The sequence below is a fragment of the Leptodactylus fuscus genome, chromosome 7 (assembly GCF_031893055.1).
Source record: "Leptodactylus fuscus isolate aLepFus1 chromosome 7, aLepFus1.hap2, whole genome shotgun sequence".
Taxonomy (NCBI): Eukaryota; Metazoa; Chordata; class Amphibia; order Anura; family Leptodactylidae; genus Leptodactylus; species Leptodactylus fuscus.
The window spans coordinates 18,175,662-18,196,309 of NC_134271.1; the positions used below are offsets into that span (position 1 = coordinate 18,175,662).

General features: G+C 42.4%; 1 protein-coding gene across 1 annotated transcript in view; it reads left to right on the top strand.

The window, feature by feature from the left end:
• PARVA (parvin alpha) overlaps positions 1–20,163 on the top strand; it is a 49,112-nt gene extending 28,949 nt beyond the window's left edge. Inside the window, exons 4-13 of the mRNA XM_075281314.1 lie at positions 1,907–2,009; positions 6,619–6,759; positions 7,812–7,927; positions 9,742–9,800; positions 10,902–10,921; positions 11,658–11,719; positions 12,137–12,205; positions 13,247–13,348; positions 14,307–14,379; positions 14,459–20,163. Of these exons, the coding sequence (XP_075137415.1) occupies positions 1,907–2,009; positions 6,619–6,759; positions 7,812–7,927; positions 9,742–9,800; positions 10,902–10,921; positions 11,658–11,719; positions 12,137–12,205; positions 13,247–13,348; positions 14,307–14,379; positions 14,459–14,535 (822 nt within the window). The 3' untranslated portion in view covers positions 14,536–20,163. The remainder of the gene's footprint in view (positions 1–1,906; positions 2,010–6,618; positions 6,760–7,811; positions 7,928–9,741; positions 9,801–10,901; positions 10,922–11,657; positions 11,720–12,136; positions 12,206–13,246; positions 13,349–14,306; positions 14,380–14,458) is intronic.
• The last annotated feature ends 485 nt before the right edge of the window (positions 20,164–20,648 follow it).

Below are 20,648 nucleotides of genomic sequence, written 5' to 3' on the forward strand. Positions count from 1 at the left end.
CTACTCGAATTGAATATTGAATCCTATTATACTCTATGGAGGAAAAACGCTCGTTTCAGGGGTAGGCAATATTCGATCAAATTGAACTTACCAAGTCCACGAGTGAGGGTCAAGCTGGATTCTCCAAGAAGTCTTCTCCGCGCAGCGTCCCCGCGTCGTCTTCTGGCAATGAATTCACTCTGCTAGACATCGGGCCTGGGCAGAGGCGACTGTGCATTCCCGCACTACAAGAAAATGGCCACTTACAGTCAAAGCGGCCATTTTCTTGTAGCACGGGCGTGCGCAATCGGCTCTGCCCAGGCCCGATGCCTAGCAGAGTGAATTCAGAGCCGGAAGACACCTCGAGGATGCTTCGCGGAGAAGACTTCTAAAGGTAGGAGAAGAATCAGCGTTGATTGGCCAACTGTATAGCATTCGGGCAATCAACGCTGGTTCTGCATCGAGTTTTTCCATTCGAATAGCGAGTGGTACTCGATCGAGTACGAGTATTTCAAATACCATAGTATTCGATCGAATACCTACTCGATCGAATACTACTCGCTCATCTCTAGTGAGAAGCCATCTTTTGATTGATCTCATGATTCACATTGCACTGTACAGTATCACACGAGGTTCGGCTGTTCTTTTTATCACTTCAGTTCACCTGAAGGATGTTTATTTTTCTGCTAAGTGAAAAAAATCTGCTAATGCCTCCCAATGAAATGAAAGGAAAGCAGATTTTAGGTGGAATCTGAGGCGGATTCCACATCACAATCAGTAAAAATTCTGTGTCAAATTCCTATGAGTGAACTTAAGGATGGGAAAGAACAAAGGTAAATCCTAAATTGAAACACAAAGAATAAAAACTTCTAGAACCCACCATTACATAATGGTCATGGTTAACTTTCTATGTATTCTATTTATTACCTGTAGTCCCAATATTCTGTAGAATATGTATCTGTGTCAAGCCATTTTGTTCTCATCAGAAGTTGGTTGCATGATTGTCCTTACATCCATTTGAATAATCATTTACCCCTAGGAAGACGTGCCCATATTTTTACCCATTTGTACATAGCGATGTGCCGTGGAACAAAAAAATTGAATGAAGGTCAGACAACAAAATTTGCAATGTGCAACACAACAGTGGTGCAAAATCCAAATCTCTTGGACTTTGGGTCTAGGTCCAAGTTGCACACAACATTTTACCATAGATCTTAATGGAATCTGCATGCTATTGTTAACAACATGTGACAAGTCTGCAATGTGACTGCGTTTTTACAGTCAAATCACAGTACCAAAGAGTTGTCATGACAGTAAGTTGTTTTAGTTGTGTGTCTGTGTAGCCCTATCCTTATTGTAGGGCCCATCATGTCCTCTCATACCTCAGGAGCTGTCTATTATCTGGCGCTGGCTCTTGTACAATACTATGGAGTTTAACATATGTGCAACATTAAGTGTCTGCATTACCTGACAATATAGCTTGTAAATGGAAAGAGATTACAGTTCTTTACATCCAATACAATGGGCGCTGCAGACAAAGGCACTTTTACATAAATAATTGGAATATTTTCTTGCCATTATTCTCTTTCCGAGTCTTTGTATCATTCTGCGTGTTAAACAAGTCATATACAACGCGGTGGAATTGTTCTAGGCAGACATTAAGTACGCTTGTTCACCTCTTTCTTGTCGTCATTTGAATAATATCTGTGTAACGTGTTTAGAAAGTGTAATAGAAATTGGTCAATGCGCCTGCACCCGGGGGTCGTCAAATAAACAAACTATTGCTGCAACATCTCGGGCAATTTTCGCATTATCTGGTAAAGTGTTTGCTTGCTTTGTAACTAAAAAGGATTTCTCCTACGGAAATGGATAAAACGTTTCCTTGATATGAGGCCGCTAATGTGTGTGACTTTGTCTGTCTGCCCAGGTTCTAATTGACTGGATTAATGATGTGCTGGTGGGGGAGCGAATTATAGTGAAGGACCTTGCGGAGGATCTCTACGATGGCCAGGTTCTGCAGAAACTTTTTGGTAAGAAACAGACTGAATTGAGAAGAGAAATGGGGCGGTGAACAGTTCAGGGACGTCTGAGTGAAAACATCTGTGCTCTGTATTACACATTCATAATAATAGAGGGCGGCATTGTCATACAGAAGTCATCGCGCTATTGATCTGGAACAATAGAGAGATGATGCCACAATGGGAAGGAGAGAATTTCCAGGAGCGAAAAAGGTTTTAGGCTGGAGAAAGACAGTAATTTTATCATGTTACAGGTGCAGCTAAAAAAAGATGTCTATGCATCTGCAGTATATACTCGAGTATAAGCCGACCCAAATATAAGCCACGACCCCTAATTTTACCACAAAAACTGGGAAAACTTATTGACCCAAGTATAAGCCGAGGGGGGGGGGGGGGGGGGATGCAGCAGCTACTGGAAAATTTCAAAAATTTAAATGGCCAGAGTTTTTGGTGAAGTAGATTGCTTGGTGCTGGGAAAGGGGAGGGGGTGTTTTGGTTGTCTGTCTGCCTCTTCCCTGAGCTTGAGGACTAGTGTTTTTTCCCCCCACTTGGAACTCAGTCTGGCTGAATATAGGGTATCTGCAGTGCCCCTATTAACCCCTTCCCGACGGAATAGGAGCACTGCAGATGCCCTATATTCAGCCTGACTGTAGTCAGGCTGAATTCCAAGTGGGAGGAAAAACCCCAGTGTTCAAGCTCAGTGAAGGGGCAGACAGACAACCAAAACGCCACCCCCTTCCCCAGCACCTACTGTACCCTAAACCCCAACACCCCTTCAACAACAATCTAGTATTTATCCCTATCCTATGGATAGGGAATAAATACTTGAAAAATCACTCTATTCATTTCAAACTGCAGAAGTTTACTTAAGGTACTTCTACTAACAGACCAGTAACGCAGACACACGTCGGGTGCAGGCCTGAGCTTACGTGGCCACGTCACCTTTTTCTGCTGCAGGCAACGGTGCACTAAGATGATGTAGACAAGCTGCTTTCACGCAGGAGGTGTTCACGATCTCGCTGCCTTCAAAGCAGTGTCTCTGCCGACTGTGTTGCTAGAAAGTTAGTTGTCTTTTACCACCAGGGTTAGGGCTTAGGGTTTAGTAAGGAGTTACATGTATGGGTGTACGCCAGAAATGATATAGGAGGTGAAAGACAGCGTCTGCAATAAGAATCCAGCCGTGCCAGGGGTCCTAGGGATGGTAGAAAGGGCCCTGTGGAAGATCCAATGAGTGGTCTGAACCCAAAGTTTGTGTGGGTTGCTGTGGTCATGAAAGAAGTCAAGCACATGTGAGTGTACGGGTGCGTAATAATAATATTTTTTGCAGTTGGGAAGACTTAAATCTCCCTTATTTTTGGGTCTTACAAGGACTTCCCAAATGAAATAGGCTTATTTGTCTGACCTGATAAAATGGCAGAAACCTCTATCCAGGGCAAGGCAGATCAAGGAGGTGATGAGAGTGCGTACAGCCTGGAGGAGATAGCGTAGTCTTAGGAGGATGTTTATCTCTTGTATTTTCTTTTCGTCTAGTATTGGTATATTGTATCTAGTAGTCTTAGCGCAGGTACAGTACTTATTGGAGCAGATACAGTGTATTATCCAGGTAACAGCAGAGGATTCCCTAGTTTCATGATCAACATCAAGACCTGGTGTAAGGGAATTGCTAGTTGAACAATTCCCCAGTGCTGTCCCTACCTACTGCAGTCCCTACCTACTTGCCTAAACACAGGGACAACTGGGTGACAGTCCTTTCTCTGAATAAGTGGAAACATTAAAGGTAGACAACACAACACAGAAGAGGAGTCAGCAATCAAAGGTTCAAAGCCAAAGAGACAACGCAGTACCAAATCGCAATCCAAAAGAGTAGTCACAAGCAAAGCCAAAGGACAGAAATTACAATACAATAAGAGCAAGTAGAAAGCTTAGCAAGGACAAAATTACAATAGCCATCTAGCATGTGACCTGTTTAAGGAAGTCCAGAACCTGACTCAGGCTTGACGGGCAGATAGGCTGTCAATCACACAGGTATGGCTAAGATTAACTATTTGAGGATCACAGGAAAACAAAGGTGTAAGAGATGGGTGTGGAGGCAAATCAATTACAGAGGTGAGGGAATAGGAGTGTTCAGACTGAGTACAATAAGAACCTAAAGCAAGGAATGATAACCGGACACACCTCCTGTGTCATAGCCTGCAACCGGGGGATGGCGCAGAGGCCCGAATGGGCAAAGGCGTTACACCTGGTGTCAGTACCTTATCTATCTATACACTATATACCCAGTGTCAGTACATTTTATATGTAGTACATTATACATATACCTAGTATCAGTACCATATACATTTGCATATATAGATTATACATTGTCCTTTCTCCATCGTGCCAGCAGCTTTTCATGCATTATGTTACTTTCAATACAAATGGGTCTCATTGCCACCATCATTTAATGAAGTCTACCATGATGATACACATCGTCTCTGTAACCTTCCCCTGACCTGACTTACAAATGTGTCTCCCGAGAGCCAGGCTTCAGTTTTGGTCTATAATTTTCTTAGTAAAAAATGTAAGAATCCTTTCAAGCTAGTGTTAAAACCTAGTGACCCTGTCTGTGTTTAATATGAGGCTCATTGATTTCCAATGCAATATCTCAGCCTGTAGATGGGGCCGAAAGATGCATTTGAGCGGTTCTCCCTCCTGCGTGCCTGATCTACCCTCTCATCTCTTTTCATCTTTGTATCCTCGAGCCGCACACACCAGCTCTTCAGTGTACATAGGGCTGCAGCTCTCTGATCTCTTCATTTTTGTCATTATTTTATAGATCTATTCTATATTTACAAACACACACATATAATAATATATATATATGTTCTATATTTACATTCATATATTGTTACTTTGTTAAAGCTTCTACCACCACAAGTAATGGGCAGCAGTAATGCCATATTCACATCTATGGAAAAATGACAAACAAACGTAACACGAGGAATTCCATTGACTATAATGTTAGGTGTCTGCTTTCTTATCTAAAATCACTGGTTGCAAAAGGTTGAGTTTGTAGCTTTTTTTCATACAGAGATTTCTGCCAAATTTGTGTTAGATTGGATGGCACTTACAGTGTCTCATCACCTATGTCTGCGCCATAGTATAGCCCCTTCACCACACAGGGAGGGGGTACCATTAATTGACTTAGCTTTTTTCAGTTTGTCTGATTTGCCCAGCCTAGAGTTCCCATGATGAGTGTTGTGATTTCGGGATGAAATATGTATCAGGATAGGGTCATTGCCTGTAGGGCTAGTTTGGGGACTGTCCTTGTCAAGGGTGGGAGTATTTTTTTGGGGTAAAGAAACAGACCTACAGGGCAAATATTGGGTCAGTCCAGAGCTCGATGACTCCCACAGCTGTGGTGAAGAATCCCTGAGCTCCACGCAGTATCCCTGAGCTCCACGCAGTATCCCTGAGCTCCACGCAGTATCCCTGAGCTCCTCGCAGTATCCCTGAGCTCCTCGCAGTATCCCTGAGCTCCTCGCAGTATCCCTGAGCTCCACGCAGTATCCCTGAGCTCCTCGCAGTATCCCTGAGCTCCTCGCAGTATCCCTGAGCTCCTCGCAGTATCCCTGAACTCCTTACCTCCCAGCTGCTTTCACTCAGAAGAGTTTTTGTTATTTTGTATAGGACTGGGGTAAGACATTCTCTCATCATACTGCATATCTTCTAGCACACTGTATTCTCCTGCTGTACTAATGGCATTCACTTATATTTTTTATGTCTTTGTGTTTGATCTCGGATTCAATATCTGTTTTATTAAAAGTTTATATTTTAGCCTTTGCTGGATTAGTAACAATCTAGGTCAGCACTAGAGTCAGGGACGAGAAAGAGTTTAATGCTTTGTTGACTTCAGCTCACAGAGGATTGCCGGCAATGACATGTCGCTGTCAACAAGTGAAAAGGGATTAGAATCAGAGTACAGAACTGTTCACTGTACAAGGATTAATCTTTATTAGAGGGGTTTTCCTATTTAATACATTTATGACACATTATAAATTATAAAAGTTTTAGGCTGGTGTGGATTTTTTTTCTTATTTTTTTCATAAATGATAGTTAATAGTTTGTCAGTTAACAAAATACAATATAGAGAAGAGAAATATAAATCCCATCGATATTTGGTGTGACCTTTGCTCTTTGGAGGAGGAGTCCTGGAAGTGACTTATCTGTGTATAGGACCATAGGGATGAATGGGTGAGGGAGCTAGCATGGCCGTTTGCATCGGGCATTAATGGAACAGGGACTCTACCTTCCAGAGTCCATATCTATTAGACATTTATGCCATTTTTATAAGTTAGAACACCCCTTTAATGCTAGGTGGAAATATCAAGTTGCAGGGTTGTAGTACATTTAGGGTTTGCCACTCAGCCTTATTCAATCATATCTATATTCAGAGTTCAGCTTTTCCTTTTCTTATGCCCAGTCTGTGTAAGTGTCAGTATTTCCTGTCGTTCGGGCATTATATTCATGACCAGCTTACACAGGGCTATGAGTAATTCTCATCAATAAGCAATGCGGTAGATGTGGCTGTAATCGATGAGTCTGCAATAGCTCTTTAATATGCTCTTGTCATTGAATACAGAGAAGCTGGAAGGAGAGAAGCTGAACGTCGCTGAAGTCACGCAGTCCGAAATTGCCCAGAAGCAGAAACTGCAAACAGTCTTGGAAAAGATCAATGAAACCCTGAAACTTCCTCCAAGAAGCATTAAGTGGAATGTAGACTGTGAGTTCTCACTACATCTTCTCACAACTGCTTGAGCTTAATGAAAACCACTTTGCCAAGTGCTACAACATATTGATACTTGATACAGGGTGTGAGACTAAGAGTCGGCCATGTGTATAAAGCAATATACAGGTATCGGCATGGAGTTGTCCAGATAATCAACGCCAGCATCTGGGTTTGATAATCTATGCCGTTTCTCTTCATAGGTTGTGTCTGGTATTGCCAGAACTGAGGTGTAATACTGCATATAACCTGAGAACAGGAGTGGCACTGTTTTTGCAAGAAGGTAGTCATTTAAATTGTAGTTACATACTCCAGTAGTGGCGTTACGTACTCCAGTCTTAAAGGGGTTGTCCCATAACAAGGATCCCATCTATACTGCTAGTTTATGTGGATATAAGACTTTTTCTAAATGCATTGCTTTATCAAAACTGCTTTGTTTGGCCGCTATCTTAATTTATTCACTTCATTGTTTACACTGTGTCAGTAGCTGCCTGCTCTCAGGGGGGCAGGGAGGGGCTGTGTGCTCGGCAGCAGCTCTGAGCTGTGTATGTCTCTGCCACAGGCAAGAAATGGAGCTCCTCAGATAGGGGAGGGGAGAGCTCCGGGATTTCTGAGCTTTATCTCCTGCTCTTCCACTTATCAGTCGGTTTAATTGAATTTGGCTGATAAGGGCTGAGATAGGGAGTCCAGTACCTCTGTATGTATTACAAACTGACTCAAATCCAGCTCTGCTACATCAGCTTCATACTGTGGTAATTCATTTACACCAATTCCTCATTACTGACTGCAAACATAGCAGAGCAAGTGAAACCCCGGCCACCAATGTGCCGAGAAAACCAGGAAGCTGTTCTTGCACCAGAATACTATACCTCTAAGTCAGAAAACTGATTATTGATAAATCTCCCCCCCCCCCCCCGTGTATCCATATTTGCATATACTGTGTATTATACGTATAACCACACTGTATATAGGCTCAGTAATCAAGACGTATACTCATATCAGGTGTCTTCAGCTTTATGTAACCTCTCATATATTTTCTTATATTCCAGCCGTTCATGCCAAATCCGTTGTCGCTATTCTCCATCTCTTGGTGGCCTTATCTCAGTATTTCCGGGCCCCTATCAGGCTTCCTGATCATGTGTCAATACAAGTCGTAGTTGTACAGGTAGGCGAAACTGACTGACGGTATCACAAGGTGTTTCTCTGCGTTTCAGACAATATGTATTATACTGTAAGTGTTTCATAGTCGCTATCCTTTTCCTGTACACTACAAATGTGTTCCTGCTTTTCTTGGAGCAGTTTGACATTGGGCTTTTTGCCACCAGTTTTGGATTATCCTAGTCATATACAAAGAGCTGCATTTTATGTCTCCACCTCCGCGGTGGGCGTCCTGATGTGACTACTCTAATATTACTAAAATCAGATTATCCCCTTTAATTGGGATATTTGTAAGCCTTTTTGACACATAATAAATAGTTGTCATATAGATAATGGCTCACAGAGCACATTTATTTGACAAATTCAATTTACCCCCGGTCTGCTCTGGGAAGGGGAGATCATTGTGCTTGGTGTTTCCAGTTAAATTCATGAAAAGTGACATTTGCGTAAATGAGGTTCTTAAAGGGAGTGTGTCACCAGGTAAATTGTATTCAATGTAATCACAGTAACGTATAGTGCTCGGTACATCCCATATATGATTCCAGTTTTTTAACTCTGGAAATTCGTCGAAAACTGCTTTTGTGGCATTGCTCTTAGGGTAAGTTCACACAGAGTTTTTTGGACTGGAACCTGAAGCGGAGGCCGCCTCAGGTTACAGGCCAGAAGACGTGACTGAAAGACGGTGCAGTGCAGCAGCATCCAGCCACGCACACCGTTCTGGATTAGGCCCAATGAATGAGCCTAGTCCGGAGGAGGGAGTTTCTTCAGGCCGAATCGGGAGGTGACTTGGCCTGAAGAATGAGCATCTTGCTTCTTATTTCCGGCTCCTGAGTGGCTCCCATTGATTTCAATGGAAGCTGTCTTTTTGGTCAGGATTTTGAGGCGGATATGGCCTCAAAACCCTGACCAAAAAACTCTGTGTGAACTTACCCTTAGGGAGCCTTCACACGGAATACACGTGTAAAATAAGACTCCCATTGTCTTCAATCGTATTTTTACAGGCGTATTTTTATATGTGTAAAAAATATCATTGAAGTCAATGGGAGTCTTATTTTTACACGTGTATTTTGCAAAAAATACACGCACGTTTACTCCGTGTGAAGGGTCCCTTACACTCTGGGCTATGTACTCCGCATTACAAGATCACCCCTAACAGCTGCTCTGCTGCAAAAGTCTTTAAGGCTAAGGCCCCATGTAGCGAGCTGAAGCCAAAAAGCGCTGCAGCAAAAACCAAGGCAGAAATGCATTTTCACAAAAAGTCTGCAGAGTTTTTCCTCTGTGGACTTTCTGCTTGAATTATATCTAGACGGAAATCACCAGCAATTCCATAGCTATAATTCACATGCTGCAATTTACAAAAGTGCAACGTTTTTTGAAATTGCAACATGTCCGCTGCAGATATTTTTGGGAAGGGATTAGCCAGAATCCCATCTACTTTGCAGGTACTGTAAAAAACAGTGATTTTTGCTGTAATCAAATCGCTGTCGCGGCTTAACCCTCTGCTGTCGGCTCAAATGAATGAGCCAACATAGGAGGGAGCTGCCGGGGGCGGAAGCCGCGCGGCTGAGCCTGCGCGGCTTCCGCCTGAAGAAAGGACATGTCCTTTCTTTTCTCCGCTAGCAGCAGCTCGCCGCTAGCGGAGAACAGAAGCCCGGCGGTCTCCATAGACCACCATTATAAGGGGAGGTTTTGGACGCGAAATCCGCTGTCAAAAACCTCCCCTTATACTCACGTGTGAACTAGCCCCAAGAGTGCTTTTCCTGTTCTTTTGCTATTTGCTGAATTAGGTCTGTTCACTTGTGTGTGTTTATTCTGTTTCAGAAGCTGGACGGTATGCTGCAGTCCCGCCAGATCCAGGAGGAAATCACCGGTGACACCGAGTATGTCATCATTTCTGTCTACTGGTTCTTAATGTAGAACAGATTGTATGAGCAATGTAATCCACATGATGATATCAGTAAGGTTAAGGGGAAGCGCAGGTCTGTCCAGTCCCAATGTGTAATATCTCTTGTGGGCTAACAATCTAACTGGGAATTGAATTACCATAGTTTAATATAAATTGCTGAAACTTTATACAGGCAAGTATTTAAGGAGTTGGCCCAAGTACAGGAGCTGAATCTGTTATATAAATACATTATGTTACTTATCTTGAACTTAGTTACCTCCTGTATTTTACTCCAGAGCTGCACTCACTATTCTGCTGGTGCAGTCACTGTGTACATACATTACATTACTTATCCTGTACTGATCCTGAGTTACATCCTGTATTATACTCCAGAGCTGCACTCACTATTCTGCTGGCACAGTCACTATGTACATACATTACATTACTTATCCTGTACTGATCCTGAGTTACATCCTGTATTATACTCCAGAGCTGCACTCACTATTCTGCTGGCACAGTCACTATGTACATACATTACATTACTTATCCTGTACTGATCCTGAGTTACATCCTGTATTATACTCCAGAGCTGCGCTCACTATTCTGCTGGTACAGTCACTGTGTACATACATTACTTATCCTGTACTGATCCTGAGTTACATCCTGTATTATACTCCAGAGCTGCGCTCACTATTCTGCTGGTGCAGTCACTGTGTATATACATTACATTACTTATCCTGTATTATACTCCAGAGCTGCGCTCACTATTCTGCTGGTGCAGTCACTGTGTACATACATTACATTACTTATCCTGTAGTGATCCTGAGTTACATCCTGTATTATACTCCAGAGCTGCGCTCACTATTCTGCTGGTACAGTCACTGAGTACATACATTACATTACTTATCTTGTACTTATAGAAGACACTTTTTAGAATAAAGCTCCCCAGAGTAGGATCTGTACAAACACTGAACAAGTGCTTATACTGCTGTTCTACCTATAGGACAGTATGTATGTATGTATTATTGTACTAGTAGTATTACACTGTATCGATGTTCTTTGTATCTAATATGCAGTTTTTTTGTTTGTTTCTTAGAGCTTTATCAGGAAGGCACGGTAAGTGCGCTGAGTGTGAAATATTACTTACATTTTATTCCTTATTTTTCAAGTTGTCTAAAATTAAGAGTCGGTAAAAACAGTAACATTACAACAATCCTATATTCTATGGTGAGATGCCAGGTTATTGGTATTTTCCTGACTTTAGGACAGACGGGGATTTGGACATAGAAAGGAGTATATTAATACAAACATTTCATACATCTTTATAAGATGCACACAAACCTTTTTAAAAATGTTGGCACAGCTGGCAGTCCGTGTACTATGCCAGCTCACAGCTGTCATCTCCTCCAGGTTAATGCCGTGTTTGCAGTGAATGTCAACAATGTTGTTTATATCCCGAGGAACAAAATTTGGACAGACCGCAGTCTTCTCCAAAACTGGCCAGACACACCTATCTTACCCAGTACCCAAATACCGATACGTACTCGACTTGGCCAAGAAAGTGATTTTGTAATGAAATAGCAGGGGATATTACAATATTATAGATTATACAGAAATGAACAAGAATTGAGAGATCCCCCATGATAGGCTAACAGACTAATATGAGGACACATTGAGGCAAGTGCAGCGTCCAAACCCCCACCCAACCATGGTGGTCAATTTGCAGTTAAAGCCTCAGTTACACTTGCAGTATCATTTGGCCATGGCCACTGCAGTTGGACCGAGCTTCGGGTTAATTTTCCTAATTGAAATTTGATTTTATTTTTGTGTGTGTCTTTTTTTGTTCATATAGAGAGAGATGCATTTGATACACTCTTTGACCATGCACCGGATAAACTTAACGTGGTGAAAAAGGTTAGTTATGGAGGATGGGGGGGTTTAGCAACAATGTTTCGTTATTGGAATCAGTTACTGTTCGTTAAGGAGTGTACCTTAATAGATTCTACAGGTATTAGTCTAATATCATTAATGCTATTTTGCTTTGTTCTTCATCTGATTTGCATTGTAATGTGAATATACGGCTTGCTCTGGGGTTGTCTTGGAAACATCAGTGCACATGCTCTGTTGTGCATAGACTTCCTGTCATGTGATTCCACTCTTGTGAATGGAGGTCACTGTAGAGTAAGTCTGGTGATGTTACCAAGGCAACCCCAGAGCAAGCAGTAAGGTCCGCACTATTAAAGTTGAGAAAGATTAGCCGGCACTTAGCGGGAAATGCTCGCAGTTTTAGTTCATTGTTCTGAATGATATTTTTTTTTATTTTTTTTTTAGACTTTGATAACTTTTGTTAATAAACACCTCAACAAACTAAACCTGGAAGTGACAGAGCTGGAGACACAGGTAGGAAATCGTATTTTACAGTGCAAACTATTTTTTTGTCGTTTTCTGCTTGCTTAGAGTAGATTTATTTCTAGTCTGGTAAGAATTATCACTTAAAGAGAACCTTTCGTAGTTGGGGCACAGGCGGTTTTATTTACCGCTGGAAAGCCGACAGTGCGCTGAATTCAGCGCACCATCGGCTTTCTCGGTCTGTGCCCCAGCCTATAGCGCTGTACTTTGAGACCAGGGAGGAACGCCTCCTCCCTCTTCTCACAGTACTCGGCCATAGACGAATATTATCAGGAGGGGAGGGGGGCGTTCCTCCCCAGTCTCACAGTACAGCGCTGTAGGCACTGCTGTGAAGAAGGACGTTCCTGACAGGCTGACTATGAAGAACTTTGGTACCGGTACCCATAGCTCTTCACTTGGGGCATAGATTGTGAAAGCCGACAGTGCACTGAATTCAGCACACTGTCGGCTTTCCAGCGGTATATAAAACCGCCTGTGCCTCAACTCATGAAAGGTCCTCTTTAAACTGTTTCTATTTTGCACCAGTGTTTAGTTCTTTGGATGTAGCCAGTGGTGCAAGTTTGGAGCAGGAGCATAGAGGGTGCAGTCGTATCTGGGCCCAGGAGCCTTAGGGGACCCATAAACACTGGCATCAGTATTGAGATTGCAGCTTCCATCTGGCCCATAAACCAAGGAGACCAACAGATTACCCTAACCACACTAAGGTGGATCAAACTCCTTAGCCCCGTAACCATCATGCACTGTAGTTTATCTCCTTTTGTTCTATTTGGAGATAAGTTGTCACCGGAGGTTTTATGCAGCAGCTCACTCCACACCTACATAGAGACTTGGGCAGGATAGCTGTGGGAGGTGTATGGACACTTATACAACAGAGATCTATACATGGAAGTAACTATGAGAATAAACACCTCCATTCTTTACACTGCAGGCTGCACTGAGAGATAGAAACTCCGAGAAACAGAAGCAAAGATTTCTTTTCTTATCTTGTGGCCTGATAGTTTTATTTAATCCTTTCCTTTTCATGTTTTGTAGTTTGCAGATGGCGTCTATCTTGTACTACTGATGGGTCTTTTGGAAGGATATTTTGTGCCCTTGTACAATTTCTTCCTCACTCCAGACAGCTTTGAGCAAAAGGTAATCTTATAAAGATTCATCTCCAAGTGTGTTTATTATGAGGTGACCGATCCATAGATCCATAGATAGATATCAGATGATCTGGCGTCAGACAATCACTAGGTCTAATGTTATAGAGGATGGCATTATCTGTACCTTCTCTATCACAGTGGTCGTGTGGATTCTCTTTCTCACGTCTTTTGCAGGAGGCAGCCAGTTAATAAAACCCATTTTCACAGACATTTCTGTTGTGCCGCTACTTGATTTAATGTGTAACAAACATGTTGAGTGTAACATCTGTTGTCGGGGTTTCTGAGGGATTGTCTTGGCAGAGAGAGAACTGGAGAGGATCTACTATAGCAGGGATAGACTATAACACAGGGCGAGAGTCTGACACATTGTATCATGCTAATAATGATATACTAAGCAGTAAAGTGTCCAGTGATACATGTAGCCAGCCTCGTGCTTCACATGAGTGGACCGGTCACTTCCTGCTACAAAATCAGCAGAAGTACTCTCTGTACAGTTCACACCTGCAGAATTCATTCAGCAAGCTGGAGACCGATCTGATAGATTACAGACACCAACAAAGACTGATAAATCCTATTGACTGTATTCGGGTCCATCAGGATTCTCAAATGTAACAGAGTCCACAGAACGGGATTTTTGGCAAATCCTTCAATACAAATGTGAACAGAGCTGAATTCTCCCTCAAAATCAGCATATTCCTCTCCTGAAATACTTGGTGCTGCTGGGGACCCTGCTATTTCCATTTAATGATGCTTATATACTTTAGTCAGTGATTCCTCTCAATTCTCCCTGTATATGCACACTTATTTTAAAGGCCATCTTACCTATCCACTGCATATAACCCTCAGTCTATGACCACCCAAAAGATCAACTAGTCGTCTGAAATACTCTGTGCTGCACATGAGTTGGAATCCTTAACCTTGACGTCCCTTTACTCTGTCTCCCCCAGGTCCTTAATGTATCCTTTGCATTTGAACTCATGCAAGATGGCGGCTTAGAGAAGCCCAAACCCAGGCCGGAAGGTTAGTTGTGTCTCCGTTGTCTTGTGTCGTGCGTTCCCTCTGCTGTTTCTGAGTGTGTGATCTTCTGTTTTACCCTCAGACATAGTGAATTGTGACCTGAAGTCCACACTCCGAGTCCTTTACAATCTGTTCACCAAGTATCGCAGTGTGGAATAACCCCGCGCCACATCAAGAGGAAGAGGCCTGAAAATCAAGCCCGAAAAGCTTCACGACCATTCACTAATTTTATTTAAAGCTGACTAAAAGGGAACATTTTATATATTTTTGGATTATTTTTAGGACTGTCTAGTTTTGGGTTCATATAAAATCCCAGCTGGGACCACAATCCATGTACAGGGTAAGTGGTCATTAATAACCCCCATATAGATATTTCTATCATGAGCAGGACAAGTAATTTCCCCATACTATAAATGTGTCTTTAGTAGGCGGTGCTGTGTCTTATAGTCTACCATTATGTTTTTAGGCTCCACCCATCATTTAAAGGGCATTTCCACCCGAACGTTTCTTCCCTAAAATTTATTTTAAAAATCTGTACAAGTTATTTCTGTTCCTGGGACAGATGCCAAGTAATATTTGTGCTAGTATATGTCAGGTCAGAGTCCTGAATGTTAACCATTATAGAACCAGGTGGCATCTAGGAAACCTGGGTGACAACCCTTGTGAGAGCTTTTCTTGCAACCTTTTGGGTAGTCACCTAAACCTTTCTAGCCATAAATATAATTTAAAAGACAAATTGGGTTTGGGGCCATCTATCATTTAAGGGGGACGTGCACAGTACCAATGATGTATACACTGCTAGGTGCTCTTTACAGGATTAATGTAGCTAATATTTTGCTTTTGTAGGATATACGTTACATGGGTCACTGGAAATCGTTAGTTTTTAAAAAAATGTATGAATTACATTATTTTTGTGATTGCAAATATATGGTTAAAGACAAGAAGATTTTAACATTATGCAAATTTCTGGCCAGAGACTAGCAGTTTTATCAATGAATCGCATACATTTAGATACGATAATAAGGAGTATAATGACCTAAAAGAGATTTTAATTGCAACATGTTTCAGCCTGGGCGGGAAGGGGGGGGTCTGATACCTGGGACCCCTACTGATCAGCTGTTTGAAGGGCTCACAAAGGGCTCGTTCACACAGGGCAAGAGGGAGCGGATTCTGACGCCGAATCCACCTCAGAATCTGCCCCCCTCACAATAGAGGTCTATGTAGACCGCTAGCTTCATTTTTTCTGTGAGTGGTATGTTCCGGCTCACGGAAAAAAGAAGTGAGCTGCCCTTTTTTCAGGCGGATTCCGCGGCTGACGCTGGATTCACACCAGCGTTCGGTCTCCGTTCAGAGGTTTTCGTCTTCTGCAAGCAGAAGACTGAAACCTGTCAGACTGGGTCCTGCCGTGAGCGCTGGTGAGCGTTTTATGCTCTCCGCGGCAAAACAGTTTTTTTAAAACCGGACACAAAGTCCTGCATTTCCTAATTTGTGTCCGATTAAAAAAAAAAAAAAAGGTTTCGTCGTGGAGAGCATAAAACGCCCACGGCGCTCACACCATTCATTTGAATGGGTTTGAAAAATGCCTGCTGGTTTTCTGTCTCCTGCCCAGTTTCGGGCAGGAAACGGAAACCTAAAAGCGAAGACCCCGGGCGCAGATGTGAACGAGCCCTGATTCAGCCCCGGCGTCCGCCTGGCGACAGCACCCTCCGGACTAGGCCCATTCATTACAAAACCCATTCACTCATTGATTTCAAAACCCATCCACACATTTTCTACAGTGTGTAGACGGGATCAGCCAGAATATCTTCCACTTTGCGGTTACTGTAAGACGCTGCAGTTTTTGCCGCAATGTTTCCGCCGCTATGTGGGGCCCCGGCCTAAAGGAGGTTACAGTTAAGAACAGATGCAAAATATATACAAAGTTGAGTAATGGATATCCATTTTAACATCACATTTTCCCCATTATTCACACCTCTACGTCCTGTTATTTGTAGGGTCAGTATCTTGTAAGATATTGCTACCTCCTTGCCCAAAAACTGGTCATTCCAAACCATTATATTGAAGTACCGCAGTGTACTGCGCCATATAGACTGCTAAAAATTGAGCACAGGTGGAAAGTGACAGCAAAACCGAGACCAATAAAATTGCATAGAACATAAATGGACGCACTGTTGGATCATTTCTCGGATTTTTTTTTTTCTCTCAAAATGTTGTAGAAAAAAAATATGTCGTATACGCGGCGTCTGACGGTGGTAATTTACATGAAAATATCTTGGTCTCAACTCATTTAACACATAATTTATGGCTTTTTGCAAAATTCCACTAATGAATAACTGTGGCAGGTCTGTAATTTACCTGCTGTGAAAATGAAGAGGCTGAAATATATATACAAGGAGAGCTCGGCGTGACGCTAATCTGCCACCGATATACAACACACGGGCCATTGTGTCAGGTGTTTCCGTAAATCAAGTCTCTATAATATCATGACGATCCCCCCGCAGGATCCAGGAATGGATTAATTGTAAGTTATGCTCCTGTATGAAGCCGCACTATATTTACCCACACTGCGGGCGAGGAAAGTCGGTCGTATACCATTTCAATAATAATATAATATTTCACCTATTGTGATAATTGGTTGTGGCCTGGCTGGGCATTGTCCGCTTGCCAAATGACATTAATAGATTTTCCGGGTTCTATTTCGTAAAAAATGTCTTAACTTGGAGGCGAAATTATTTTTATAAGCCATAACGGCTGATATTTATTTCTGGTTTTATACGTAGTCTTTATGTAGGAAATAAAACAGTAAGGCTAAAGCCCCACTTGCCGTTTCCGCAGCACTTTAGTGAACCGCTATGTGAATGCATTGTGGATCTTTCCGCAGCGCTTTTAAGAGAAAGTTCACAGAGTTTTCCTCCGCGGACTTTCTCTTAACATTATATCTATGGGAAAGTCGCCGGCGTTTCCGTAGATATAATTGACATTCTGCGATTTGCAAAGCCGCAACAGCTTTGCAAATTGCAGCGTGTCTGCGCTGCGATCTTTTCCACAAAGTGGGGATGGGATTCACATGAATCCCATCCACTTTGCCTGCACTGTACAACGCCGCAATTTTTCCCGCAGCGTCTTCGCTGCAGGCAAATCGCGGCGTTTACGTCCCGTGGGGCCCCGGCCTGAGAGGGTTTTCTTGGACAGAAAAGGTTGCAGGTGAGTTCCCCTAAATACTAACAATTGGGGTGGCTGTTTGGTTGCCAGTACATTCTGATAGTTAAAGGAACACTAGAGGTAAACAGATATATTTAGTGCAGGGGTTTGGTAAAGTTTGGACTATGCACCATGTACGACCCTGCATACAATGGCCATAATACATTGTCAGGTATACCTGGAGTGCTCCTATACAATATAAAGAGGTTGCCAGCTAGATGACTTGCCACTTATTGGCATCATAATAATGTAGACTGGGTCATGTAGAGCTAATCTTAGAGAACTTCTCTCTATGGAGATTGGGAACTAATGGAAGTAACTCCCCCATCTCAACGTAGAAGGTATTTTAATATCCCTTTTAAAAGATGTATTTTCTTCCATAAACTCTACGCCTGTCTGTAGGTTGTTTCTGGAACTGCAGCTTAAAGGGTTTTTTTTTTGTGTGTTTGTTTCTTTTATTACATTTATGGCGTATTCACAGGACACACACAAGAAGAATAAAGAGAATTTTTAACTCCATCATTTCCAGAGTGCACAGCTTACACTAGGTTCACACCCGTGTACATCTTTGGGCGGGTTCACACCAGCGCCCGATCTCTGCTTTGCGGGTTTCCGTCTTATGCCCGAGAAACTGGACAGGAGACAGACACCCAGCAGTCAGTGTCTGCACGCGAGTGTCTTCTGGTCTCCGCGGCGAAACAGTTTTCTTTTTAACCTGACACAAACTCCTGCATGTCTGACTTTGTGTTCGGTTAAAAAACCGGTTTCACTGTGGAGACCAGAAGACGCTCACGGGCGTCACTTAAGATGAATGGGTTTGAAAACTGACTGTCAGTTTCTGTCTCCTGTCCAGAATCTTGGCCAGAAGACAGAAACCTGCAAAGTGGAGACCGGTCGCACGGTGAACCCGCCCTTTCCATTCTTCTGGTCCTTCAGAGGACCGTAATAGAAAAATGGACAAAATCAGATTTGTTCTATGACAGTTACCAATGGAGCCCTGGAGTTTGAGTCTCAGTACAAGACTCCATCCCCAATTCTGCAGAGAGAAAAGTCCTTCACAGCAGAAACCCGGTGGACTCCATTATAGTCTAGACCAGAGGTTCTTAACCTTGTTTGAGGTACTGAACCCACCAGTTTCATATGCACATTCACCGAACCCTTCTTTAGTGATAAATCAAATATGATTTATTTCCAAATTCAAGACATAAGTATATGGTTTTTTTTACTGGTACACAAAATGAAGCGAGCATAGGGCCCAGGGTTCGATTGAACCCCGGTTAAGAACCACTGGTCTATAGAGTCCACAGATTTTTCTGTGTGACCACTTCTTAAACAGATAGGGTTTCCGTTTTTCAGGTCCCCTTGGAGATGTAATCCCAAACTTTAGTGTGATCCTAGTGTTAGTCAACCCTGCTGGACTTTGTCATCTGGCAATTTTCTACAGACACTACAATGGAGTCTCTGAGGCAGGTGTGAACCCATCCTTGGAGAGCACAACGTCTGGGTGTTTAAACTGGTGTTGTGGCCATAGTGGATGAAAACATGGCCGTACATGTGTGGTTCTCCATTCACATCTATGGGGCTCCGAAAACAGCCAAGTGTACTGTGACTATGCCATAATTGTCTGTGATGAGAATACAGGAGTTGGCAGAGCTATAGCAATACAAACAACCAGGGTGCTGGGGTGGTGGACTGGGCGCTGTTTTTGGAAGATAAAACGCCATACTTTTCTAGATGAACAAAGACACAGTAATAATTGGGCAGATGTAAGAATTAGTAAGATTGATATAGGTTCATTTTAAAACCATTGATACTTGTCAGCTTTGCTGCAAATTTTTAGACATTATCGCTACTATAGTAGCCTATCACGGACCAAGAATTCGCCACGTTTTTACAAATCTATATATATATATATGTATGGTTCCCTATGACATTGTATGCTAGAATTGCATTGCACTCAAAAGCAGGGGCTGTGTTAAAACGCATTAAAATAAACACTACATTTGTATTAGTATTATTGACTTATTCCATATAGTATTTTTGGGGCTTTTTACTTTTATGCTGAATCACATGTTTATTGTACTTACAATGTGGAAGGATAATTTATAATAAAAAAAATGCTACTAATACGAATAATATAACATTGCCCATAGACATGGAAGATACGGCCATAGAGTTATCCTACTACGTGGCATCTCGTATCTGGTAAAGTGGAGTAGCGCCTATTTTGTCGCCTATTTTCTTGCCACCTGTGTTTTTTCTGATAAAATGGGGCTTCACGTATTTGCGTTGGACGATGCACTTAAAAGATTTGCATTAGATTTGATATCGCAATAAATGGCTTGTCTTGAAATTGTGGATTCCTTATTTTATCAACAGGGACAGATGGATAATGTAGCAAAATGGCCGACTTCACCCTGTCTGAGGCGAGAACCGCGGCCACAATGTACATGTCATACTTTTGTATTTTGCCTCGCAATTTATATTTTTATGTTGCTGTTCGTAAAACGAAGAAAATTATATTTGTACCTGGATGTATCACATGATATGCTTTTTTTCACTTAAAATAAAGAGATCTATTCATGACGTGTGCAGTGTTTGGTATGGATCATGGAATGATTGATCTGCAAATGGGTGGCTTGTGAAGAAAGATACAGTATGGACATCATAGATGGGGTCCCTCACTAGGAACCCCTCCCTATAGGTTCACCCAGGATTGTGGAGTTGACTGATTCCGTTGATAACCTGCGGCCATAGACTAGAAGGTATTTTCTCTAATAGGACCTAAAACAAAGAAATAATCAGACATCCACTTTTTCACGTTAAAGGGTTTTCTGTGTTAAAAAGTCATCCATATAAGATCGGTGAAGGTGGGACACCCGGCACCCAGATAAATCATTTACATACAAGCTGATACACAAAGAATGGAACAGGAAGCAGACAGCGCTGTTCTCTGTGTAGGGGCCAGAACAGGTTACTGCAGTTACCTAGTTCACTCGACTCTGCTTCCTGTCCATTCCCAGCTCAGAACAGCTGATCCATGGGATTTACAGGTATCACACCCCAATAAT